Source organism: Trachypithecus francoisi, unplaced genomic scaffold (assembly GCF_009764315.1).
Source record: "Trachypithecus francoisi isolate TF-2019V2 unplaced genomic scaffold, Tfra_2.0 Lachesis_group6, whole genome shotgun sequence".
In the NCBI taxonomy this organism is placed as follows: Eukaryota; Metazoa; Chordata; class Mammalia; order Primates; family Cercopithecidae; genus Trachypithecus; species Trachypithecus francoisi.
Genome location: NW_022681471.1, coordinates 71,801,656 through 71,829,415, shown reverse-complemented (window position 1 = coordinate 71,829,415; position 27,760 = coordinate 71,801,656). Strand labels below are relative to the sequence as shown.

General features: G+C 44.7%; 1 protein-coding gene and 1 pseudogene across 1 annotated transcript in view; one reads left to right on the top strand and one right to left on the bottom strand.

Moving 5' to 3' along the window:
- Positions 1 to 27,760, top strand: part of TAF1 (TATA-box binding protein associated factor 1) — a 117,127-nt gene that overhangs the window by 29,383 nt on the left and 59,984 nt on the right. Inside the window, 8 exon segments of the mRNA XM_033200891.1 lie at positions 2,415 to 2,628; positions 3,694 to 3,859; positions 6,991 to 7,202; positions 12,024 to 12,103; positions 12,106 to 12,131; positions 13,035 to 13,133; positions 13,430 to 13,607; positions 27,445 to 27,512. Coding sequence (XP_033056782.1) covers positions 2,415 to 2,628; positions 3,694 to 3,859; positions 6,991 to 7,202; positions 12,024 to 12,103; positions 12,106 to 12,131; positions 13,035 to 13,133; positions 13,430 to 13,607; positions 27,445 to 27,512 — 1,043 coding nt within the window.
- Positions 26,125 to 27,070, bottom strand: LOC117077239 (annotated as a pseudogene).

Here is a 27,760-nt window from a genome sequence, read left to right as displayed (position 1 = left end):
CTGAGTAGCTGGGACTATAGGTGCATACCACCATGCCTGGCTAATTTTTGTATTTTTTGTAGAAACGGGATTTCACCCATGTTGCCCAGGATAGTCTCGAACTCTTGAGCTCAAAGTGATCCGCCTGCCTCAGCCTCCCAAAGTGTTGGCATTAAAGGCGTGAGCCACCGCGCCTGGCCTTAAATGTGCATTTTCTGAGAACATCCATGGCTTTCAGAAGACCCTCAGAAGGAGTCTTAGACCCTGAAAAGAGTTTTAAAATTGTAGAAATTGAGGGTAGGAATAATAAAGACCTGAATTGAGTTGGGATATGGAGGGCATTAAGGATGAAAATCAAGACAACCTTAAGATTTCACTCTGGGATTACTAGAAAGATGTTGGTACCATTGATTAAAGTAGTGCATTTCATGGTCTGACGTGGTGGCTCATGCCTGTAATCTCAGCACTTCGGGAGGTCGAAGTGAGAGGATCACATGAGTCCAGGAGTTTGAGACCAGCCTGGGCAACATGGTGAAACCCTGTTTCTACAGAAAATACAAAAATTAGATGTGGTAGCAGGCACCTATAATTCCAGCTACTCGGGAGGCTGAGGTGGGAGGATCACTTGAGCCTGGGAGGTAGAGGTTGCATTGAGTTGAGATTGCGCCACTGCACTCCAGCCTGGGTGACAGGGTGAGACCCTGTCTCAAAAGAAATTAGGAAGGGAATGTGTAGTATGTGGAGTTTGAGGTCCCTTTGACACCCTTGAAGTATACGTGTCAAAGAGGCAGTTGAAAACTTGGATGTAGACATTGCAAGAGAGGATAAAGGCTGATGATGAAGATTTATATGACTTCTCAGTCACAGTAGTCTTCCCTTTGTTTCCTCTTTTCTGTGTAAGTTTTGTGTAATTTCATTGTTTTGGGTGCTTTGTAAAAATGTGATATAGCCCTTCCACCAATGTGGTCATCTATGTTTTCTAGTGTAGTCCTGGAACACAGTATCTATATCATTTGGGAATTAGAAATGTGGAATCTCAGGCCTCACTCCACATCTACTAAATTAGAACCTACATTTGTGGCCGGGTGCGGTGGCTCACGCCTATAATCCTAGCACTTTGGGAGGCCAAGGCGGGCGGATCACCTGAGGTCAGGAGTTTAAGACCAGCCTGGCCAACATGATAAAACCCCATCTCTACAAAAATTAGCCAGACATGATGGTGGGTGCCTGTAATCCCAGCTACTTGGGAGACTGAGGCAGGAGAATCGCTCGAACCTAGGAGGCAGAGGTTGCAGTGAGCTGAGAGTGCGCCATTGAACTCTACCCTGGGCGACAGAGTAAAACTCTGTCTCAAAAAAAAAAAACAAAAAAATCCTACAGTTGAACAAGATCCCCAGGTGATTCCTATTCATATTAATGTTTGAGAAGCATATGTTAGACTTTAAGACTCAGAACTTGTTTTTGTAGTGCCATTTTTCCCCCTGAATTGTGTGCTTGGGTACTTTTTTTTTTGGAAACAGGGTCTTGTTCTGTTGCCCAGGCTGGAGGGCAGTAGTGCAACCATGGCTTGTTTACTGCAGCCTCAACTTCCTGGGCTCAAGAACCTCAGCCTCCTGAGTAGCTGGGACCACAGGTGTGTACCACCATACCTGGCTAGTTAAAGGCATTTGTAGAGACAGTGTCTTCCTTTGTTGACCAGGCTGGTCTCAAACTCCTGGGCTCAAGCGATCCTCCCACCTTAGCCTCCCCAAATGCTGGGATTATAGGCGTGAGCTACTGTACTCGGCCTTGCGTGCTTTTATTTGTAATGTGATCATCACCCACTGCCTACCTGGCCTTTTCTCTTGCACTGTTGTTCAGAGGAATCTGCTTCTCTATCTCCTATAGCAAACATGTAGTTATTTGAGGTTCTTTCAGAACTTTTTGTACTTATAAAAGTTGGGAAATTGGCCGGATGTGTGGCTTAGGCCTGTAATCCCAGCATGTTGGGAGGCCAAGGCTGGCCTATCTCTTGAGCCCAGGAGTTAAAGGCCAGCCTGGGCAACATGACAAGACCCCGTCTCTACAAAAATTTAGCTGGGTGTGGTGGTACACACCTTGTAGTCCCAGCTACTCAGGAGGCTGAGCTGGAAGGATGGATTGAGCCTGGGAGGTGGAGGTTGCAGTGAGCCGAGATTGCACCACTACTCCAGGCTGGGCAACAGAGCGAGAGAGATCCTGTTTCAAAAAAAAAAGGTGGGGAAATTGGCAGTGCCTAAAATGAAGTCAGGAAGGGACAAATCAGCATATTCTTGGGGATAATGATGACTTTGATGCTTTTTGTAGAACCATAGTTTTGTGGCATGTTGAGTTTCGGTATCTCCACTCAACCCCAAGAAAATGATCATTTGGGAGATAAGGGGAACGTTTGGAAATCTTTTCTACTTACCTTGCAGCAGCAGGCTCAGCAGCATCAGGAAACAATCACAGAGATGATGACACAGCTTCCGTGACTAGCCTTAACTCTTCTGCCACTGGACGCTGTCTCAAGATTTATCGCACGTTTCGAGATGAAGAAGGGAAAGAATATGTTCGCTGTGAGACAGTCCGAAAACCAGCTGTCATTGATGCTTATGTGCGCATACGAACTACAAAAGATGAGGAATTCATGTGAGTTTGATTTACCACTTCCTTTTTTTTCTTTGAGGACAGAGTCTTGCTCTGTGGCCCAGGCTGGAGTGCAGCGGCGTGATCTCGGCTCATTGCAACCTCCATCTCTCGGATTCAAGTGATTCTCGTGCCTCAACTTCCAGAGTAGCTGGGATTGCAGACATGCACCACCATGGCCAGCTAATTTTTGTATTTTTAGTAGAGATGGGGTTTTGCCATGTTGGTCAGGCTGGTATTGAACTCCTGGACTCTAGCAATCTGCTTGCCCCAGCCTCCTAAAGTGCTGCGATTACAGGCATGAGCCACGGCGCCTGGCCTAATACACCACTTTTGAGTGTGATACGGAGAATAATAATGGTGGGGAATGGTGATTGGGGTGGGTGCTTGAGTTTTAGTGACAGGGTTCTTCACAGTTGTTTCTAGAACTCTGCTGTAATTGAGAACTATCTTGCCTTTAGATTGGGTTTGAATAGAGCTAAATTACAGGGAAAATTCTATTCGGTATTTGGTATTTGCCACAAGATGAAGGCATGTCTTGTTCCATTTCAGTCCTTTGCATTTTGATTGGTTGGTTTGCAAAAATCTTAGAGATTACTGGCCGGGCGCTCATGCCTGTAATCCCAGCACTGGGGAGGCCAAGGTGGGCAGATCACGAGGTCAGGAGTTCAAGACCAGCCTGACCAACATGGTGAAAAATTAGCCAGATGTGGTGGCACGCACCTGTAATCCCAGCTACTTGGGAGGCTGAGGCAGGAGAATCGCTTGAACCCGGGAGGCAGAGGTTGCAGTGAGCCAATATCTTGCCACTGCACTCCAGCCTGGGCGACAGGGGGAGACTCCGTCTCAAAAAAAAAAAAATCTTAGAGATTACTCAGGACTTATTCTAAGAGAGTTACCTCGGCAAATGGAAGACCGACTAGGGAGGGAGATGGGAATGGCATGTAGCCCCTTTTATATTAGCGTGAATGGATTAGTCCTGAGATGTTAGCTATCACGATAGCCTTCTTGGTTAAGATTTGCTTATGGTCCTGTGATTTTTCTTCCTCTGCTGCCCACATTGTTCAGTCGAAAATTTGCCCTTTTTGATGAACAACATCGAGAAGAGATGCGAAAAGAACGGCGGAGGATTCAAGAGCAACTGAGGCGGCTTAAGCGGAACCAGGAAAAGGAGAAGCTTAAGGGTCCTCCTGAGAAGAAGCCCAAGAAAATGAAGGAGCGTCCTGACCTAAAAGTAAGTATAATGTGGTGTAATTACAGCTAATGGAGCAAAGGAAGAAAGTATACCTTTTCCTTTAGTTTTTGACATCCTCTTTTGATATCCTCCTTTACTGGGAATGAGGGAAGTATATTGTGGAAAGCTGGTTTGAATTGATGTGACTACTTGGGGGTGTTCTCAGTACTAATGTGAGTGATATTGACAATTCCACACCAAATCTGGTGCTGTTGTTCTCTCTCTCTTTTTTTTTTTTAAAACAGGGTCTGGCTCTGTTGCCCAGGCTGGAGCACACTGGCACGATCTTGGCTCACTGCAGCCTCTGCCTCCTGGGCTCAAGCCATCCTCCTACCTCTGCCTCCCAAGTAGCTGGGACTACAGGCACATGTCACCACACCTGGATACTTTTTTATATTTTGTAGAGATGGGGTTTTGCCATGTTGCGCAGGCTAGTCTCAAACTCCTGAGCTCAAGTGATCCTCCTACCTTGGCTTCCCAAAGTGCTGGGATTGCAGGCATCAGCCACCATGCCTGGCTGGTCATTTATTCTTTTTTTTTTTTTTTTTTTTTTTTTTTAGACAGAGTCTCACTCTGTTGCCCAGGCTGGAGTGCAGTGGCGCGATCTCAGCTCATTGCAACCTCTGCCTCCTGGGTTCAAGCGATTTTCCTGCCAGAACCTCTCGAATAGCTGGGATTACAGGTGTCTGCCACCATGCCTGGCTAATTTTTTGTAGTTTTTTTTTTTTTTTTTTTTTTGAGACGGAGTCTCGCTCTGTCACCCAGGCTGGAGTGCAGTGGCCAGATCTCAGCTCACTGCAAGCTCTGCCTCCCGGATTCACGCCATTCTCCTGCCTCAGCCTCCCGAGTAGCTGGGACTATAGGCGCCGCCACCTCGTCCGGCTAGTTTTTTGTATTTTTAGTAGAGACGGGGTTTCACCGTGTTAGCCAGGATGGTCTCGATCTCCTGACCTCGTGATCCGCCCGTCTCGGCCTCCCAAAATGCTGGGATTACAGGCTTGAGCCACCGCGCTCGGCCATTTTTTGTAGTTTTAGTAGAGACGAGGTTTCACCATGTTGGCCAGGCTGGTCTCGAACTCCTGACCTGGTGATCTACCTGCTTCCACCTCCCAAAGTGCTGGGATTACAGGTTTACAGGTGTAAGCCACCACGCCAGGCTTGTTATTTATTCTTTTTTTTTTTTTTTTTTTTTTGAGACAGAGTCTCACTCTGTTGCCCAGGCTGGAGTGCAATGGCGCAATCTCAGCTCATTGCAACTTCTGCCTCCTGGTAAGCAATTCTTGTGCCTCAGCCTCCCAAGTGGCTGTGCTACCAGGCATGTGCTACCATGCCTGGCTAATATTTTTTTTTTGAGACGGAGTTTTGCTGTGCCCAGGCTGGAGTGCAGTGGTGCCATCTTGGCTCACTGCAAGCTCTGCCTTCCCATTAAGCAACTTTCCTGCCTCAACCTCCCAAGTAGCTGGGATTACAGGCGCTTGCCACCACGCCCAGCTAATTTTTGTATTTTTAGTAGAGGCGGGGTTTCACCATGTTGGCCAGGCTGGATTTGAACTCCTGACCTCAGATGATCTGCCCACCTTGGCCTCCCAAAGTGCTGGGATTACAGGCATGAGCCACTGAGCCTGGCCTTATTCTTTATCTGAAATATTTTCTAGGAGTTGAGATAGATTTGGTAGGTTTTTTTTGTTTGTTTGTTTGTTTTAGAGACAGAGTCTATGTTTACCACTTAGGCTGGAGTGCAATGGTGTGATCTCCACTTACTGCAGCCTCCACCTTCCGGGTTCAAGGGATTCTTGTGCCTCAGCCTCCTGAGTAGCTGGGATTACAGGCGTGCACCACCATGCCTGGCTAATTTTTTTGTATTTTTAGTAAAGGCGGGGTTTTAATGTGTTGGCCAGGCTGGTCTCGAACTCTTGGCTTCAAGTGATCCTCCCACCTTGGCCTCCCAAAGTTGTGGGATTACACACATGAGCCACTGCTCTTGGCCCAAGTTTGGTAGGTTTTTTAATATGTACTTTCATGTCTCTTGTCTGTGTGTATACATTGTGTATATATATTTTTAAATATGTACCTTTAAAATATTATACATATTAAAAGAAGCAACAAAAGTAAAACATACAAGTTGTTTTCCATAACTTAGGATCACAGATACTACTGTGATTGTAATAAGCATCCTAAGATGAGGCAGTTGTCCTACAGTGGAAAGAGCCATGAGCTTGGAAACGGAAGATCTGAATTCAGGTTCTGTTTCTGCCATTTAATAGGTCTGTGACCTTAACCTCTCCAAACTTGTTTTCTCTAATATAAAATGATATGTCCACAGTGTTGTTGTTTTAAATGATACAATTCAGGGGAAGCACTTTATAAACTATAAAATATTCAACAGATGTAAAGAGCTGTTCTTAACGCATACTGAGGTCATTAAGTGTTTTAATGTTCCTTTTTGTATGTGACATTAGATAAGTGTGATACAGTATTGGCCCCATTTTACAGATGAAACTGAGGTCTAGGATATCAGAGCTACTCATCTGCAAAACTGAGATGGAGACTTGGTGTTATCGAACGTTTTTCTTGTTTTGACTAGAGAATGGGAATACACCCAGCAGGCTGATTATGCTGCTGAATGTAGATGGGCTTCCAACAGCTTGTCTCCTGCATATTAATATTTTCATAGTTTACAACTTAAATTGGGAGTGAAGATCTTCTCTTTTTTCTTCTTACCTGAGTTTTAAAGCAATGTTTAGTCTCTGGATTTAATTTTTTTTCCATGTGTCATTTCCATACATGCAGTTTTGTCTGGTGGCTTCTGATTGATCAGTGCATAACAGTTCTATTAGAGCAAAAGTTTTTAAGCTGACTTTGTTTTTCCCATCTTGTATGTACAGTTGAGCTTTGAACAACATGGGTTTGAACTGCACGGGTCCACTTAATGTGTAGATCATGGGATGTGGAGCCTGTGTATATGGAGGGCTGGCTCTTTGTATATATGGGCTTCACTATTGTGGATTTTGGTATACTCGGGGTCCTGGAACCAATCCCCTGCGTATACTGAGGGACAACTTGCCTGCTTATCTCTGATACGTGTTTCAGCCTACTTACCTCTGACATGTTTGATACTTTTCCTTTTGCAGCTGAAATGTGGGGCATGTGGTGCCATTGGACACATGAGGACTAACAAATTCTGCCCCCTCTATTATCAAACAAATGCGCCACCTTCCAACCCTGTTGCCATGACAGAAGAGCAGGAGGAGGAGTTGGAAAAGACAGTCATTCATAATGATAATGAAGAACTTATCAAGGTTGAAGGAACCAAAATTGTCTTGGGGAAACAGCTAATTGAGAGGTAAGAGATACCAGGCAGGAAGTGCTATGGGACGGATTCATTTGAGATTGGTTTTATTGGTGGCTGGCGGGGGTAGATGTGATGTGTTCTCTGAAATGGAACTGAAGGAACAGGAATTTTGATGGCTTTTCCTCAGTTATTGTTGCCAGTACTGAAAATTATAGCACTCATTAGGTTGTACCACTTGTTTCGGAGCATGCTGCCTAACTTCTGAGTCTGTTTCCTTAGTTACAAAATAAAACCACCCTTACCAGGATAGTTAAGAAGATAAAATGAGACAGACTACAAAGTATACAGTATAGTGCCTGACGTATAGTAGATGCTCAGTAGATGTTAGTTATCTCTTCTTGTTCTACTTCTAGGCACTTAATAATATTTGCAAGGTCCCTAATATTGTTGTGTTTTTTTTTTTTGAGACAGTCTTGCTCTGTTGCCCAGGCTGAGTGCAGTGGCTCACTGCCACCTCTACCTCCTGGGTTCAAGCGATTCTCATGCCTCAGCCTCCCGAGTAGCTGGGATTACAGGCACATGCCACCACGCCTGGCTAATTTTTGTATTTTTGTAGAGATGGGGTTTCATTACGTTGGCCAGGCTGGACTCCTGACCTCAAGTGATCTGCCCGCCTTGGCCTCCCAGAGTGCTGGGATTACAGACATACTGGGATTACCATGCCCAGCCTAATTTTTGTATTTTTAGTAGAGATAGGGTTTTGCCATGTTGGCCATGCTGGTCTCGAACTCTTGTCCTCAAGTGATTCTCCAGCCTCAGCCTCCCCAGGCGTTGGGATTACAGGTGTAAGCCACCATGCCCGGCCTTGTAGTGTTCTAATAAAGAATGAAAGAGACATAGAAACTGTGCTTATACTTGTGTCTTGCCCTCAGAGAGTTTAATAGACAATAAAATGAAGAAATTGTAAAGTTCTTTCCCCTAACTTTTTTTTTTTTTTTTTTGAGACGGAGTCTTTCTCTGTTGCCCGGGCTAGAGTGCAGTGGCCGGATCTCAGCTCACTGCAAGCTCCGCCTCCCGGGTTTACGCCATTCTCCTGCCTCAGCCTCCCGAGTAGCTGGGACTACAGGCGCCCGCCACCTCACCCGGCTAATTTTTTTGTATTTTTAGTAGAGACGGGGTTTCACCGTGTTAGCCAGGATGGTCTCGATCTCCTGACCTCGTGATCCGCCCGTCTCGGCCTCCCAAAGTGCTGGGATTACAGGCTTGAGCCACCGCGCCCGGCCTCCCCTAACTTTTTAGTTTGAAAATGGCAAACCTACAGAAAAGTTGAAAGAATGTAGTATATAATTTCTCTAAATTCACTAATTGTTAACATTTTGTCACATTTGCTTTATCTTTATATACTTAAAACTTTTTTTTTTCCTGAATCATTGGAACTAAGTTGCAGGCATCATATTTCACTCCTAAGGAAGTTAACATTAATGTAATAATATATAATATTCTGATCTCATTCAGTCTTCCCCAGTTGTCTCAGTGTCCTTTATTGCCTCTGTCCCCAGTTCTGGATTCATTCCCAGTTCAAACATTAAATATATTTTGAATCTCTCTTAATCTAGAATGGTTTTCCGTACCTTTTATATTTTTCTTTTTTTTCTTCTTCTTTTTTTTTTTTTTTTTGAGATAGGGTCTTGTTCTGTTACCCAGGCTGGAGTGCAGGGGCATGATCTCAGCTCAGTGCAACCTTTGTCTCCCAGGTTTAAGTCATCCTCTCACCTCAGCATCCACAGTTGTTGGGACTACAGGCGTGCAGTACCACACCTGGCTAATTTTTGTATTTTTTGTAGAGACAGGATTTTGCCGTGTTGCCCAGGCTGGTCTCAAACTCCTGGGCTCAAGCAGTCCTCCTGCCTCAGCTTCCCAAAGTGCTGGGACTATAGGCATCAGCCACTGCACCCAGCCCCATTTATGTTTTTCATGACATTGAATTTTTTGAAAATTCCAGGCCAGTCGTCTCAAAATATTCCACATTCTGGAATTGTCTGTTCTCTCATTGATTAGATTCCAATTAAATGTTGTTGGCAAGACATTGAATGTCATATTTGGGTGATATACTTACTATACCGCATCAGCAAGCATGTAATGTCAGATTTTCCCACTGTTTTGATCATCTTGTTAAAGTGGTGATCCTCAGATCCTATAATAAAGTATGTTTTTTTCTTTGTAATTAACATGTTGGTGAATATCCTGTTCCCTGACAATCTTTTAATAGTTTTAGCATCAGTTGATGGCCATTGCTTTATTCAGTTATTTCAGTGGGGGTTCAAAAATGGTAATTTTTCTAATTCTAGCATTTCTTCAACATTAGCTAACATTTTTCTATAAAAAGCTTTCTACTCTCCCTTTCCAACATAGTGTCCCAAATTTGACTCCCTCAAGCCAGATCCTGTGTTTTTTTTCCTTTTTTTTTTTTTTAAACGACCCTATAAATATTTGAGAACTTCCTTGCTTTTTGGCACAAGATGTTTTTGTTTCCGTCTCAACGAAGTCTTGCTCCATTGCCCAGACTAGAGTGCGGTAGTGTAATCTCGGCTCACTGAAACCTCTGCCTCCCGGGTTCAAGGGATTCTCCCATCTCAGCCTCCCAAGTAGCTGGGATTACAGACTTGTGCCACCACATCTGGCTAATTTTTGTGTTTTTAGTAGAGATAGGTTTTCACCATGTTGGCCAGGCTCTTCTTGAACTTCTGAACTCGTGATCCGCCCACCTGGGCCTCCCAAAGTGCTGGGATTACTGGCGTGAGCCACCGCTCCCAGCCTTCTGGCACAAAATGTTAAAAGCCCTCTTTCAAATTTTCCTATCCTATACCTAGAGTCAGCCATTTCTCCAAGAGCCCAGGTTCCTTTTTCTTCTTGAGACGGAGTCTTGCTCTGTCGCCCAGGCTGCAGTGTGGCACCATCTTGGCTCACTGTAACCTCCGCCTCCCCAGTTCAAACAGTTCTCCTGCCTCAGCCTCCTGAGTAACGGACTACAGGCACGTGCCACCTTGCCCTGCTAATTTTGTATTTTTAGTAGAGACAGGGTTTCTCCCTGTTGGTCAGGCTGCTCTTGAACTCCAGACCTGAGGTGATCCGCCTGCCTCCACCTCCCAAAGTGCTGAGATTATAGGCATGCATACACATGTATTTTAAATTACAACTTTATACTGATACCTCCAATTTAGTTTATAGATCTTTTTTTCCTCATCTTCCTCTTTTCATATTTGTCTCCATTCTCAAGAAATAACTTAATTCTCTATATATTTACTTAGAAATCAATATATTGAGAAATTTGCTCTGTTCTATGATATGTACAAAATAGTTTAAGAATTACTATAATAATACCACTACCACCAACAAACCCATAAAGTAGATTCAAGATGTTTTTTGTAGTTTATTTTTCTTGGACTACATGCCACTGAGGTATAGTTAGGGTATTCCAAACGTATTTGAATCACTTCTTTTTTTGTGTGTAATTTAAGAAATCAATTTGATACAGTTAGAGTCATTTGTTTCTGTTTGTGTTTAGTTTGGGGTTCCTTTTCCCATCCTTGTTGATTTATTTTATTTTTTGAGATGGAATCTCGCTCTGTTGCCCAGGCTGGAGTGAAGTGGTGCGATCTCAGTTGACTGCAACTTCTGCCTCCTGGGTTTAAGTGATTCTCCTGCCTTAGCCTCCCAAGTATCTGGGACTGCAGGCGCATTCTATCACACCTGGCTAATTTTTGTATTTTTAGTAGAGATGGGGTTTCGCCATGTTGGTCGCGCTGGTCTCGAACTCCTGAGCTCAGGTAATCTGCCTGCCTTGGCCTTCCAAAGTGCTGAAATTACAGACGTGAGCCACCACACCCAGCCTCCATCCTTGTTGATTTAATTATTAATATTTGTAATAGTCATTGTTTTTTGAAGCACATTAGAAGAGGAAGATGGGCCGGATGTGGTGGCTCATGCCTATAATCACAGCGTTTTGGGAGGCTGAGGTGGGAGGATCACTTGAGCTCAGGAGTTCGAGACCAGCCTAGGCAATATAGTGAGATCCTGTCTCTATTACTGAAAAAGCAGTTTTTAAATTTAAAAAATGAAGAAGAAGAAAATGTGATACCATGGTCCCTTAAAGTGGAAGGGAAGAAGGTGAATGAGCTTTAATGATTCAGGGAAGCCCAAACTAGTTTGTTTTCTTTTTTCAAACCAGTTTTAAGTTTCTTGTTTCCATTCTGAATGAGTTAGGTTTCCTAGCCTTTTAAGATAGAATGCTGGGGCTGGGCGCAATGGCTCACACCTGTAATCCCAGCACTTTGGGATGCCAAGGCAGGTGGATCACCTGAGGTCAGCAGTTTGAGACTCGCCTGACCAACATGGCGAAACCCTGCCTCTACTAAAAATACAAAAATGAGCTGTGAGTGGTGGTGGGCTCCTGTAATCCCAGCTACTTGGGAGGCTGAGACAGGAGAATCACTTGAGCCTGGGAGGTGGAGGTTGCAGTGAGCTGACATTGCGCTCTTGTACTCCAGCCTGGGTGACGAGCGAAACTACGTCTCAAAAAAAAAAAAAAAAGATAAAATGTTGGAACTGGAAGGATTCTTAAAATTCTTTAGCCTGGTTTCCTTATCTTCCCAATAGGAAACTGAGGTAAAGTTGTGACTTGCCTAGTTATTTATTAACTTGGAGAGCCTATGAGGGCTTGCCTGATCTGAAGGTGGATGTCTGGCCTTTGGTTTGGCTTTTTCCTCCCTAAGCTCATGCTTAGGTACCTTGGACTTTTTTTTATATAGTTGGTTTTTTTTCCCTGGGAACTAGAAATAGGGGCTGTATCTTACTAAAGTGTTTTGATTACAGTGCGGATGAGGTTCGCAGAAAATCTCTGGTTCTCAAATTTCCTAAACAGCAGCTTCCTCCAAAGAAGAAACGGAGAGTTGGACCACTGTTCATTGTGACTACTTGAATGTGAGTATGTGCATTGCTTCCTTCTGATTAGGTGGGTTCTCATTGATTCCCCTAACCGTATATGCCATGGCTCTGACAGCCTTAGATTCTCCATTTGCCTTGCCCTGAGAATTATGTGTACTGTTCATTATAAGATTTCTAAAATATGTTTGTGTAGTTAGAGAATGTGGACTTTTTTTTTTTTTGAAACAGAATCTTATTCTGTTGCCCAGGCTGGAGTGCAGTGGCACGATCTCGGCTCACTGGAACCTCCACCTCCCAGGTTCAAGCAATTCTCCTGCCTCAGCCTCCCAAGTAGTTGGGATTACAGGCACACACCACCTAATTTTCATACTTTTAGTAGAGATGGGGTTTTGCCATATTGACCAGGCTGGTCTTGAACTCCTGACCTCAGGTAATCTGAAGTGATCTGCCCACCTCCACCTCGCAAAGTGCTGAGATTATAGTCATGAGCTACCACGCCCAGCTGATACACAATCCACTCGCCTTGGCTTCCCAAAGTGCTGGGATTACAGGTGTGAGCCACCGTGCTTGGCGGATTTTTTCTTTTTCTTTTTTTTTTTTTGAGATAGAGTCTCGCTCTGTTACCCAGGCTGGAGTGCAATGGTGTGATATTGGCTCACTGCAACCTCCACCTCCCAGGTTCAAGTGATCCTCCCACCTCAGCCTCCTGAGTAGTTTGGATTACAGGCATGTGCCACCACACCCAGCTAATTTTTGTATTTTTAGTAGAAACGGGGCTTTGCCATGTTACTCAGGCTGGTGTTGAACTCCTGGCCTCAAGTGGTCCGTCCACCTCGGCCTCCCAAAGTGCTGGGATTACAGGCATGAGCTACTGTGCCTGGACAGAATGTGGATTTTTTTTGGTCTGAGGAAGCATTCTGATTTCATGTTTCTTCTTAGAGACCTCATAAGTCCATCCACCGGCGCCGCACAGATCCTATGGTGACGCTGTCATCCATCTTGGAGTCTATCATCAATGACATGAGAGATCTTCCAAATGTGAGTTCATTGCGTTGGATATCTATAGTAGGGATGTCAAAGCCCCTTGTTCTGTCTGTGATTTCCAATAGAGGGCAGTAATCTATAGATTTAGGTAACTGGAACGCCTAATTTTTGGGGATTTAGTTAGTTTTTTTGTTTGTTTAAGCAGTTTAGTAGAGGAAACAGACCTGCTCCACCTAGAAAGATTCCTTTCAGAGTTGATAGCCAGGTAGATAGGTAAGATGTGAGAATCTTCAGGAATTGGCTCTGGCACGTGTTCTTTGCTGATGTATGGTTCCGGCCCTTGTTTGCAGACATACCCTTTCCACACTCCAGTCAATGCAAAGGTTGTAAAGGACTACTACAAAATCATCACTCGGCCAATGGACCTACAAACACTCCGCGAAAACGTGCGTAAACGCCTCTACCCATCTCGGGAAGAGTTCAGAGAGCATCTGGAGCTAATTGTGAAAAATAGTGCAACCTACAATGGTAAGAATCAAATGTTCCATGATTGCAAAGGTCACTGTTCAGATCTTTATTTATTCCTTACTGGGCCTAAATTCAGACTAGATTGGACTGAGAGGACAATAGTGTATTTGTGCATTCATTTGTGGGTATGAAAATCAGGTAATGTACGTTTTCAATCATTTAATAAATATCACTTCTTTTTTTGTGGGGAGTGGGTGTTGGAGTCTCTCTCTATTGCCCAGGCTGGAGTGCAGTGGCGCAATCTTGGCTCACTGCAACCTCCGCCTCTCGGTTCAAGCAATTCTCCTGCCTCAGCCTCCCGAGTAGCTGGGATTACAGGCACGCGCCACCATGCCCGGCTAATTTTTGTATTTTTAGTAGAGACAGGGTTTCACCATGTTGGTCAGGCTTGTCTCTAACTCCTGACTTCATGATCCACCCACCTCGACCTCCCAGGATTACAGGCATGAGCCACTGCGCCCAGCCTAATGTCACTTCTTTTTATTCCCACTGTTTAATTCTTATATCCTCTGGAGAATTTGGAGTCTATCCGTTGCAATGAAACAGTTCCATGGAAAGTAGTGGAAGAGGTGGTCCTAGTTAGTAGAAAAGAGAGATATTCAGTATGGATGGAACCTCTGTAGGGTCTGCACTTGTGACCATGTTTGCTGTGTCTGAATCTTCTATTTGGTCTACAAATTTGTTAGAGGCACCGTTATATGTTCACTTTGCTCAAAAACTGAGAAGACAAAGGGGAAGAAATCTGTCTCTTTTTTTCCCCTTATGAGACAGGTTTCACTCTTGTTGCCCAGTAGCCTCCTGAGTAGCTGGGACTACAGGTGGTTGCCACCACGCCATGCTAATTTTTGTATTTTTTTGGTAGAGATGGGGTTTCGCCATGTTGCCCACGTTGTTCTCAAACTCTTGAGCTCAACTGATCTGACCACCTCGGCCTCCCAAAGTCCTGGGTTTACAGGCATGAGCCACTGCGCCTGGCCTGTTGCTGTGTCTTAAAAAGAGGAAACAGTATAGCTTCTGCATGTAAAGGATAAGGTTTTCTGGTTTCCATTTGCATCCTTGAGCACAGATTCACATATATAAATGTAGGGATTCAGAGTACAGACAGAGTATAAATCATGGCTCTGGCACTTACTAGTTGAGTTACCATAGACAAGTTATTTAACTTCTCATACCCTCCTCAGTTTTCTAATTTGTAAACATGGGATAGTACTATGTGAATTTTAAAACCTTTCAGAAGCAGGCCCAACCCATTTATCTACTTTCCATCTCTAATGACTGGCTCCCATACCCACTATCAACCCCTGCCACACTCAGCATTATATTTCACAAAATATCCCCTATCATTTCTTCATGACTTTGCAGTCTTTGCTCTCTCTCTGGGATGCCTTTCTTTCCTATATTTCTGGACCAACTTATATTACCTCTTTTTATTTTATTTCTTTTAAGATGGAGTCTTGCTCTGTCACCCAGGTTGGAGTGCAGTGGCGCCATCTCGGCTCACTGCAACCTTCGCCTCCTGGGTTCCAGTGATTCTCCTGCCTCAGCCTCCCGAGTGGGTGGGATCACAGGTGCCCACCACCACACCTGGCTAATTTTTGTATTTTTAGTAGAGACGGGGTTTCTCCATGTTGGCCAGGCTGGTCTTGAACTCTTGACCCTGTGATCTGCCCACCTCAGCCTCCCAAAGTGCTAGGATTACAGGCATGAACCACCGTACCCGGCCCATTATTTTCTTTATTTCACCATAAGAAATCTTTAAAATGGGTACTGCTATAACCCTCATTTTCCAGATGAACATACAGGCCTATAGTGTTTAAATAGCTTTAAAAAATGTTTTTTTAATGATGAAGTGATGGGTTGATGTGTGCAGCAAACCACCATGGCAAACATTTACCTACGTAACAAATCTGCACATCCTGCACATGTATTTTAAAAAAAAAAAAAGGAGGAAGATTACTTTACCTTTAGGGGCACTTCTAACCTACATTTGTGATTTTCTTTTTTTGGAGATGGAGTCTCGCTGTGTCGCCCAGGCTGGAGTGCAGTGATGCGATCTTGGTTCACTGCAATCTCTGCCTCCTGTGTTCAAGTGATTCTCCTGCGTCAGCCTCCTGAGTAGCTGGGATTACAGGCATGCGCCACCATGCTGGGCTAATTTTTTTATTTTTAGTAGAGATGAGGTTTTGCCATGTTGGCCAAGTTGGTCTCAAACTCCTGACTTCAGGTGATCTGCCCTCCTTGGCCTCCTAAAATGCTGGGATTACAGGCATGAGCCACTGCGTCCAGCTGATTTTCTCTTTTGATACAGTCTCTGTCACCCAGGCTGGAGGAGTGTGGTGGTACGATCTTGGCTCATTGCAACTTCCTCCCCCTCGGGTTCAAGCGATTCTCCTGCCTCAGCCTCCTGAGTAGCTGGAACTACAGCTGTGCCCCACCATGCCCGGCTAATTTTTGTATTTTTGGTAGAGACAGGGTTTCACCATGTTGACCAGGCTGGTCTTCAACTCCTGTCCTCAAGTGATTCACTGACCTTGGCCTTCCAAAGTGCTGGGATTACAGGCATGAGCCACCACTAGACTTAGACATGAGAATCACTTGAATCTGGGAGGTGGAGGTTGCAGTGAACCAAGATCGCACCACGGCACTCCAGCCTGTGTGAGAGAGTAAGACTGTCTCCAAAAAAAAAAAAAAAAAAATGACAGAGTAGAGATGTTAATCCAGTTATATCTAATGCCAGAGCCTGTACTCTTAACCACCATGCTCCATATACCCTTCTCCACTTTTCACTTACTGTTTATGCCTCACAACCCTGCACTTGTCTTCTGCTGAAGTACCAGCTACATCCTAATTGCTGGATCCACTTTATTTATTGGATCCACATCCAATTTATTTATTGTATCCATAAATAAATACAATCCATATTGTATTTATTTCAGAAATAACCTTTTATTTAAACACCTTTATTGAAATATAATTCACATACTATGCAATTTGCCCATTTAAAGTGGTCAGTTTTTTTTGTTTGTTTGTTTGAGATGATGTTTTGCTTTTGTTGCCCAGGCTGGAGTGCAATAGCGTGATCTCAGCTCACTGCAACCTCCGCCTCCTGGATTCAAGCGATTCTCTTGCCTCAGCCTTGCGAGTACCTGGGATTATAGGCATGTGCCACCACTCCTGGCTAATTTTGTATTTTTAGTAGAGATGGGGTTTCTCCATGTTGGTCAGGCTGATCTTGAACTCCCAACCTCAAGTGATCTGCCTACCTGGGCCTCCCAAAGTGCTGGGATTAAATCAGGCGTTAGCCACCACGCCTGGCTGGCTAAAGTGGTCCGTTTTTTTTTTTTTTTTTTTTTTTTTTTTTTTTTTTTTTTTTTTTGAGACGGAGTCTTGCTCTGTCACCCAGGCTGGAGTGCAGTGGCCGGATCTCAGCTCACTGCAAGCTCTGCCTCCCGGGTTTATGCCATTCTCCTGCCTCAGCCTCCCGAGTAGCTGGGACTACAGGCGCCCGCCACCTCGCCCAGCTAGTTTTTTGTATTTTTTAGTAGAGACGGGGTTTCACCATGTTAGCCAGGATGGTCTCAATCTCCTGACCTCGTGATCCTCCCGTCTCGGCCTCCCAAAGTGCTGGGATTACAGGCTTGAGCCACCGCGCCCGGCCTAAAGTGGTCAGTTTTAACGTGTCATCCATAGTGTAACATGTATCAGTACTTCATTCCTGTTTTTTTTGAGACAGGGTCTCACTGTGTTGTCCAGGCTGGAGTGCAGTGGCACAGTCACAGCTCACTGCAGCCTCACCCTCCCAGGCTCAAGGAATCCTCCCATCTTAGCATCTCAAGTAGCTGGAACCACATGTGCATGCCACCATGCCTAGCTAATTTTTATTTTGTAGAGACAGAGTCTCACTATGTTGCCCAGGCTGGCCTCAAACTCCTGGGCTCAAGCGATCTTCCTGACTTAGCCTCCCAAAGTGCTGGGATTACAGGCATGAGCCATTGTGCCCAACCTCATTTTTTTTTGTTATCTTGTAATACTCCATTGTATGGATGCCCCACATTTTGTCTATCAACTGATGGACATTTAGATTGTAATTTTGGCTGATGCAAATAATGCCTCTGTGAACATTTTGTGAACATTTTTGTACAAACTTTTGTGTGGACATTTGCTTTTTTTTTTTTTTTTTTTTTGGAGACAGAGTCTTCCTGTGTCGCCCAGGCTGGAGTGCAGTGGCACGATCTCTGCTCACTGCAACCTCCACCTCCTGGGTTCAAGCGATTCTCCTGCCTCACCCTGCCAAATAGCTAGGACTATAGGCGCGTGCCACCATGCCTGGCTGATTTTTTGTATTTTTAGTAGAGACAGGGTTTCACTGTTGGTCTTGATCTCCAGGCCTCGTGATCCACCCGCTTCGGCCTCCCAAAGTGCTGGGATTACAGGCGTGAACCACCGCACCCGGCCAACATTTGCTTTTTTTAATTTTAATTTTTTTTATTTCTCAGGCAAGTAAGAAAGGGACACTTGTTTTTATTTCTCTTGGGTATATAAAGATTGAACATCCCAAATCCAAAAACTTGAAATGCTTCAAAATCTTAAACTTTTTGAATGCCTGCTTGATGCTCTAAGGAAATGCTCACTGGAACATTTGGATTTCTGATTTTCGGATTAGGGATGTTCACATATTTGCAGATACTCCAAAATATTTCAGATTCTTAAAAAACCTGAAATCTGAAACACCTGTGGTCCCAAGCATTTCAGATAAGGAATACTCAGTCTGTACCTAAGAGCTGAATTGCTGAGTCCACATGGTAACTCATATGTTTAACTAACTTTTTGAGGAACCGCCAAACTGTTTCCCAGAGCAACTGCACCATTTTGTAATCCCACCAGCAGTGTATAAGGGTTCCAGTTTCTTCACATCCTTGACAACCCTTGTTATTGTCCATCTTTTTGCTTCTAACCATCCTAGTGGGTGTAAAGTGGTATTTCATTGTAATTTTGATTTGCATTTCCCTATTTTTTTTTTTTTTTTGAGACAGAGTCTCGCTCTGTCACCCAGGCTGGAGTGCAGTGGCCGGATCTCAGCTCACTGCAAGCTCCGCCTCCCGGGTTCACGTCATTCTCCTGCCTCAGCCTCCCAAGTAGCTGGGACTGCAGGCGCCCGCCACCTCGCCCGGCTAGTTTTTTTTGTATTTTTTAGTAGAGACGGGGTTTTACCAGGTTAGCCAGAATGGTCTTGATCTCCTGACCTCGTGATCCACCCGTCTCGGCCTCCCAAAGTGCTGGGATTACAGGCTTGAGCCACCGCGCCCAGTCATTGCATTTCCCTATTGACTAATGATGCTGAAAATTTTTGCATATGATTAGAATATCATTCTTGAACTTTTGTGCATTTGCTACTATTCACCACTTTTTCCTCCTTGATACTCTCTTCTCCCTTTTCCAGAAACACTTTCTCAAATGATTTCCTTGCCTTTTCATTCTCATTACTTCAGCCATCATATGTCTGTTAACATCACTATCTCCAGCCCCATACCTCTCTTTTTTTTTTTTTTTTTTTTTTTTTGAGACAGTCTCGCTCTGTCACCCAGGCTGGAGTGCAGTGGCCCGATCTCAGCTCACTGCAAGCTCCGCCTCCCGGGTTTACGCCATTCTCCTGCCTCAGCCTCCCGAGTAGCTGGGACTACAGGCGCCCGCCACCTCGCCCGGCTAGTTTTTTTGTATTTTTTAGTAGAGACGGGGTTTCACCATGTTAGTCAGGATGGTCTCGATCTCCTGACCTCGTGATCCGCCCATCTCGGCCTCCCAAAGTGCTGGGATTACAGGCTTGAGCCACCGCGCCCGGCCAAGCCCCATACCTCTCTTCAGGGCTCCATACCTGTGCTTCCAGTTGTCGGCCAGACATGTCCATTTTTCATTGCCCTACTGGCAACTTATTATCTGATTGCCCATCTAGTTGTACATCCTAGAAATCATAGTCATAATTTATTCCATCTTCTCTTCCCCACGCTCATAGATAACCAAGTCCCATAAATTGGAAATTCTAAGTTGCCAACGGAAAAACAAATAACAAAGATACTGATCTGGGGTTAGGAGAGTGTTCGCAGTCAGTCATACTCCTGTTGGCCAGCAGTGTCCCACGTGTTCAGGCTGACGATTTGCCCATCCACAGATGTCTGGACGCTATAGTTGTCAAAGACAGTGGGGATATACTGCTGAGGAAAGGCATTTGTTGTGTAACTGATGAGGAGGCAGGTTTTACCTATAGCCTCATCTCCTACAACCACACGTGATTGTCTGCATTCTTCCCTTGTAGTCCTATGTACAAGAGAGAAAGAAAGAATATTCAGAGATACTTGGTTAATGTAGGGAGCTACTCTAAACGTTTCTCTCTGAGGAGAAGATGAGGAGGATAAGATGCCCCCCACACTCTCTATACCATACTTAATGCTATAAAAGAGTCAGCTGCAAAGGGTTGTATAAGTCAAGAGTTCTTTCCCTGGAGTCTGTGGACTACTGGAGGATGGGCTTCAGTAGGTCCTAGCAGCCTCTTCTGAAGTTGTGTACAATACTATGTATGTGTGCATAATTGAATTTTTCTGGAAAGAAGATCCAGAGCTGTCACCAGCATCCCACAAAAGGCTTTTTAATCTTTTGGTGAGCTCAAAAAGATTAAAAACCATTCATACACATACGTATTTGTGTTACACTGTTGTCATAAGGTCTGGATCTACTGTATCAAAGGTGCTAAAATATTATGGGTGCTCAATAAATGGTTAGTAATTGTTTAAAATTATCATAGAAGGTTTCCAGGGTTGAATCAAGAAACATGGCTCTCACTTTGGGTCTCTGGCTATAGAGCAGCAGAGGAACCTCCATTCCTGAAAAACAGAGACATCACAATACTGGAGAGAAAGGCAGACAAAGTCACACTCAGCTAGAGAAATGGTTAAGAGGGCTGGGCGCGGTGGCTCACGCCTGTATTCCCAGCACTTTAGGAGGTCGAGGTGAGTAGATCACTTGTGGTCAGGAGTTTGAGGCCAGCCTGGCCAACATGGCAAAACCCCATCTCTACTAAAAATAGAAAAATTAGCCAGACATGGTGGCACACATCTGTAATTCTAGCTACTCAGGAGGCTGAGGCAGGAGAATCACTTGAGCCCGGGGGGCAGAGGTTGCATTGAGCCGAGGTCATGCCATTGCATTCCAGCCTGGGCAACAGAGCAAGACTCTTACCTCAAAAAAAAAGAAAAAAAGAAATGGTTAAGAGTCTAGTCTCCGAGGTCAGGAGGCAAAACCCAGTTCTCCCTCTAATCTTTGTGAACTTGTCGTTTGTTTTTTGTTTTTTGTTCTGTTTTTTTTTTTTTTGGCGGAGGCTTGCTCTGTCACCCAGGCTGGAGTGTGCAGTGGTGCATCTCAGCTCACTGCAGTCTGTGCCTCCTGGGTTCAAACGATTTTTGTGCCTCAGCCTCCCGAGTAGCTGGGATTACAGGCGTGCACCACCACACCCAGCTAATTTTTGCGTTTTTAGTAGAGACAGGGTTTCACCATGTTGACCAGGCTGGTCTTGAACTCCTGGCCTCAAGTGATCCACCCGCCTCTGCCTCTCAAAGTGCTGGGATTACAGGCGTGAGCCACAGCACCCGGCCAGAGAAAGTTTTTAACCTGAGGGTTAAATGAAAGTTGGCATGCATAGTACTTATTAGTCCCTCTCACATAGACAGTACTCATTAAGTGATAGAAGCTACTATGTCTTCTTAATAATTCTACTATTCTACTACTGGAGAAGGCAAAAATTCTGTAATATGGTTAAAACCAGGGGTCTCATCCCCTTCAACCTTATGTGAGTAAAACTATAGGTCTTTTTTTTTTTTTTTTTTTTTTTTTTGAGACGGAGTCTGGCTCTGTCACCAGGCTGGAGTGCTGTGGCCGGATCTCAGCTCACTGCAAGCTCCGCCTCCCGGGTTTACGCCATTCTCCTGCCTCAGCCTCCCGAGTAGCTGGGACTATAGGCGCCCGCCACCTCACCCGGCTAGTTTTTTGTATTTTTTAGTAGAGACGGGGTTTCACCATATTAGCCAGGATGGTCTCGATCTCCTGACCTCGTGATCCGCCTGTCTCGGCCTCCCAAAGTGCTGGGATTACAGGCTTGAGCCACCGCGCCCGGCCAAAACTAGAGGTCTTAATGCCAGCACATTCATCCATTTCTTCATGAATCAGTATTTGATAAATGATATAGCAGAGATGCTCTCCAAGAAGCTTGTTTATTATGAGTTCCTATATTTATACCCTCATATTAATACCCCATCAATGCCTTGCCCTCAATTTAGGTCCCGAAGTACTCCACTTTCTGTAGGTTCTTAACTACTGCCCTAATTTCAGACCTAATTCTTATAGCAGTACCTTCTTGAAGTGTCAGAGCACAGAGGAAAGGGCATTAAATAATCATACATATTTGGTTACAGAAAAAAAATTGAGAATGAATTTATTTCTCACCTTAAGGATTTGGGGAAATAGATACATCCCCCATCCTGTTGTCTCATTAGCTAAGGTCTACATTAGGCCCATATCATAAGCAAAAACAAAATAAACACAGCACTTCATTTTGGTCAGAATAAAGAAAAGTGAGCTGGGCGTGGTGGCTCATGCCTGTAATCCCAGCATTTTGGGAGGCTGAGGTGGGAAGGTTGCTTGAGCTCAGAAGTTTGAGGCCAGCCTGGGCAACATAGTGAGACTTTGTCTCACTAAAAATAAAAAAAATTAGCCAGGCATGGTGACATGTACCTGTAGTCCCAGCTACTTGGGATGCTGAGGTGGGAGGATTCCTTGAGCCTGGGAGATCGAGGCTGCAGTGAGCTATGATCACACCACTGGACTCCAGCCTGGGTGACAGACAGAGACCCTGTCTCAAAAAGAAAAAAAAAAAAAGAAAAAGAAAAGTGGCTTTCAGAGTGTGTTTTCCACAAGCCCACTAGGGGTTGCTCTCTGCCCACTCAGAGCCAATTCTGAGTGGTGAGGCCTCCCACCTAGAAGTCGTCTTTAGCACAGGTTCCACAGCTGAAATAAGTCCAGAGCATAATTTAACTCTGGTGGGAAACCACCCCAGGGTATTCACTGACCATCAGCCCGTTCTTTTTCCATCCGGGAATAGGCATAAGGATCAAACACACAAGGTCGATACAAAAGGGGCACAGCCATCACCACCTTCCTCGAGAATAGCCTTCTTTGACTTTCCTGATCTGGATAAATTTATTTCCCCTCTGAATTCGTACAACAATTATTGTCTGTGCAACTCATTTTCCCAGCTTCCTCTAGGTATCATCCAGTGTCCAACACCTCTGCTCAAAGTGACTGCTTTCAGAGGAGCAGTGCAACTTAGGCAGTTGCTGAACCGGAGTAAAACTCTTGGAGACAGGCTGGGCACGGTGGCTCACGCCTTTAATCCCAGCACTTTGGGAAGCTGAGGAGGGCAGATCGCTTGGAAGTCAGGAGTTCAAGACCAGCCTGGCCAACACTCCTGAGCGACAGAGCGAGACCCTGTCTCAAATAAATAAATAAAAAAAACAAAATTCATATTGAAACTTAATGCCCAAATGTGACAGTATTGAGAGGTGGGGTTTTCAAGAGGTGACTGGATCTGGAGGACCCTGTTCTCATGAATGGATTAATAGATTAATGGGTTAATATGGGATTGGAACTAGTGGCTTCATAAGAAGAGGAAAAGGGACCTGAGCAAGCACCGCGGGGTTCCCTGAGCCACTTCGGTACTCTGCAGAGTTTCCACTAGCAAAAAAGGCTCTTACTAATTGAGGCCCCTTGACCCTGGACTGCTCAGCCTCCATAATTGTAAGACATTTCTTTTTTTTTGTTTTGAGACGGTCTCACTCTGTTGTCCAGGCTGGAGTACAATGGCGTAATCACAGCATAATACAGTCTCAATATCCCTGGGCTCGATGATTCTCCCACCTCAGCCTCCCAAGTAGCTGGGACCACAGGTGTGCTTCAGCGCGCCCAGCTAATTTTGTATTTTTTTTTTATCTTGTAGAGATAGGGTTTCATCACATTCGAACTCCTGGGCTCAAGCGATCTGTCCACCTCAGCATCCCAAAGTGCTGGGATTACAGGTGTGAGCCACCACCCCCGGCCCCAGTAAGCAGATTCAGTTGTTGTAAAACAGCTTATAGCATACTGTGTTGTGCTGTCTGCAGTAAATGTATTTATGATGTTTTCCACTGATTATGTGTTTATTGGGATATAACCCTATCATAAGTCAAGGAGCATCTGTATCTCATAGGTAGCTCCTCCATAATTTATGGCAACCAATATATTTCTCTATTTATATGAATACTCTTTTTAAAAAAATTATTATGGAAATTGGTAGACACATTCAGAAATAAAAGAGGAAATAAACTTCAGTGCTATTCACTCAGTTGAACACTTTGTTAGCATATGGTCAATCTAGTATATATTTTCAGCTTTTGTATCATTTCATCCATAAATACTTAAAGCGTTTATACTCTGTCTGGCAATAATTTATTTTCAAGTCATTTCTTTGACTAGACCAGCAACTGTCTTTATTTTATTTTTTTCTATTGTTTGAGATGGGATCTCACTCTGTCACCTAGGCTGCAGTGCAGTGGCACAGTCTTGGCTTACTGCAGCCTTGACCTCCTGGGCTGAAGCAATCCTCCTTTCTCAGCCTACCGAGTAGCTGGGACTACAGGTGCATGCCATCACGACCAGCTAATTTTTGATTTTTTTTTTTTTTTTTTGTAGAGGTGAGGTCTTACTATGTTGCCCAGGCTGGTCTCAAACTCCTAGGCTGAAACAATCCTCCTGCCTCAGTCTCACAGAGTGTTGGGATTACAGGCATGAGCCACTGTGCCTGGCCTAAACCAGTAAGTCTCATAGGCAGGAAGTCTGTCTTATTTTTCCTTATATTCCCATCATTGAACACATTGTACATAGTCATTAAACATGTATTAAATGAATAAACAAGTGAATGCTGAATTAAATTAAATAATTAGTAAGTGAGAATAGAACTGACATTTAGGCTCTGGGGAGCACTAACAAAAGGATAGACAGGAATACAATCTAGCAAAGGATATGTAAAAGAAGTAATTGGAATTGCTCGCTAAATGAAAATATTTTAGCTTCTTTATGATGAGCTTAAATTAGGGCATTCATAAGCAGGGAGTGTAGGAGATAGGTCAGATAGTTCAAGGATTTTCTGAAGCTTCTGATAGGGATCAGTGTGGAGATTCGTGTATTTTTTTTTTTTTTTTTTGAGGCGGAGTTTCACTGTTGTTGCCCAGGCTGGAGTGCAGTGGCACAATCTTGGCTCATGCAATCTCCACCTCCTGGGTTCAAGCAATTCTCCTGCCTCAGCCTCCCGAGCAGCTGGGATTACAGGCGCCCACCACCGTACCCAGCTAATTTTGTATTTTTAGTAGAGACGGGGTTTCTCTATGTTGGTCAGGCTGGCCTTGAGCTCCCAACCTCAGGTGATCCGCCTGCTTCGGCCTCCCAAAGTGCTGGGATTACAGACCTGAGCCACTGCGCCCAGCCCAGAGATTATTTTTTAACACAGGCTTTGGATTAACCCGATGTAATTAGAACATGAGAAACCATAAATTCTACAAACAAAAATTGCAATCACAAATTGTATATGCTAAGTGTGGGAAAATTACAAGTTACCCATTGGTTTCTTTAGGCATTCTTTTTTTTTTTTTTTTTTTAGTTTTCAAAAACAACTTTATTCATGACATATATTTAAAAAAAAATTCCAACCCCTGGAAATGAGCTAAAAAAAAAACAAAATCCACCTTTCACCTCCCTGTTCCCACTTCTCATTCCCTCCAAATAAAAGGGAAAAAAGGCAAAGGAAAAAAAAATAAAAACTGAAAAACAAAACACTCCTAAACCTCCCAAAACAAGGTAGTGCATTTCCCCAGGAGGAAGGGGAATTTACACTGGAACCACTGGGAGCTGAACGGAGATCTTCCAGCTATAGAAACCTGCAAAGAAAGACACTCAAAACAGAAAAAGAAGCACAAAAGGAAACAAAATAGATCACCAGGCAATCTGGAGGGGCAGGGAGCCGGAGAAGAGGGCTGGGGTGGGTGGTAGACTTGACTGGACAGGAGCAGGCAGGACGGGACTGTGAAAGGTGAGAAGATGGAGGGAAGGTAACAAGCAGAACAGTTTGGTGTCCTTCCAGAGCCCTGGGTAAAAAAAAAAAACAACAAAACCTCCTACCACCCACACTCACCTACCCTTGAGCAGCACCCAAGGGGGTGAAATGGTGCAGGGAAACATGGGGAGCAGCTTACGCAGTTGAGACGTGTCCATGGCGAATCCCCAGAGTGAATAAGCAGCCTCCTGCCCTACTCCCTGGGCCTTCCCCTACTCCCCGGACCTACTTCCCAAAGCAGGTCCCTCTTCGGCTGTTAGTTATGGGATTTTCCCCCCTTCCACAGTGTATCTTTTTTTTAAAAAATGTTTTTTTCCCATCAAGGTCATCTTCTGTTTTTTGGGGTTTTTTTAATTCCCTTTTTTCCCCTCCTTTCCTCTTTTTTTCTTCTCTCTTCTCCTAATACTTTTTTAGTAAGGGGAATACCATGATGTTGCTCTAGCCCGGCCCCTGTAAACGCAACCCTGGGGCCTGCTGTTAAAACCACTGTAGAATCGAGAGAGGTAACTGTTATAGTTGGTGGTCTGGGCGCGGTAGTGGGCTCGTGGGAAACCCCGGTCTGTTGTGCTGATTCCTGGTCTGTTGGTTCGTTTTGGGATCACCTTGATTTGCCTTCCTCTAAATAGGGACTCATCTGAGACCAAGGAAGTCCTCACTGATTCTTTGTCTGAGAACTCTGTATATGCAAACCCTTTGGGATGGCCACCAAATTTGTCACAGAGTATAGTGCACGGTTGACTGAATCACAGCCATGAAAGTGAGCTTCCAGCTTTTCTGCTGTTGCACCATAGTCCACATTGCCAACATAGATGAAACGGGCATCAGCCTCCATCTTCTCTTCAATGACATGATCATTGGGCCAGCATTGCCTAGAGGTGGACTCATATTCATCTGCTTCTCTACCTCGTTCTGTAGCTCCTTTAGCTTCTCAGCTTCTTCCTCCATCTCCCTGACTCGAGTTTTGATAGTTTTCAGTTCCCGGTCCTCAATGGCGCCGTACCCTGGGTCACCCTCGACCAGTCCCGGCTCCTCCTCCTCTTGGCTGCCAGGGGCTCCCGAACCAGGCCCAGGGCCCAGAGCTCCTGCGGGAGTGGGGGTGTCGGGCCGGGACGGCTCCTTTTCGGGCTTGGGCTCTGGCTTGGGGTCCAGCAGCAGCTCCTCAGGCTCCAGTTCCTCAGACTCCAAGGCCGTTCCCGTAGTCCCTTGCGCCCCCCGGTGCCCCCTCCCCGGCCTCCCCACTGGCCCTGGGCACAAGATGGCACCGCCGCCCTGGCCCGGGGCCCCAACCGTCCACAGCCCCCGTCATCCACAGCCCCTGCCGCCTGCTCACTCTTCAGGCATTCTTAAATTATTGCTCCCCTTCCATAGTATTATGTTCAAGGTATTAAAGGCAGCAGTAGTACTACCGTGTGTAGATATACACAAATTAAGGAAAGAGTTAAAATTAGTTTATTCATTCATATTGTGTACCTGCTATGTTTTAGGCACTGAAAAATGGATATAAGTCTGGTATATCTGTCTAACCCATCAGTTAGCCTGGTGCCTGACACATACCAGGTTCTTAAGCAAGTGCATTAAGAGGATAAAGAAGTGTTGGCAGATTTTTGCCTTCCATTTTTAATGGTTTCATCTCTTACTGTTCCTCTACAGGGCCAAAACACTCATTGACTCAGATCTCTCAATCCATGCTGGATCTCTGTGATGAAAAACTCAAAGAGGTAAGACAGAGTGAGAGAAAGGCAGTGGAATTTGAAGGAGGGGGTGATATCAGGATTAGGAAGTAGGGAATTTAACAGAAGGAAAAATATATGTGGGAGTAGCAGATATTTAGTATATGTGAAGGCTGGAAGGGACTTTAGAACTCATAGGCCAGTCCCTTTTGTAGACGGAAAAACTGGGCCCATAGAAGAAAAGTATTTGCTCAGGACATCTTGACTATTAATAAAGTTAGAATTAAGATCCAGCA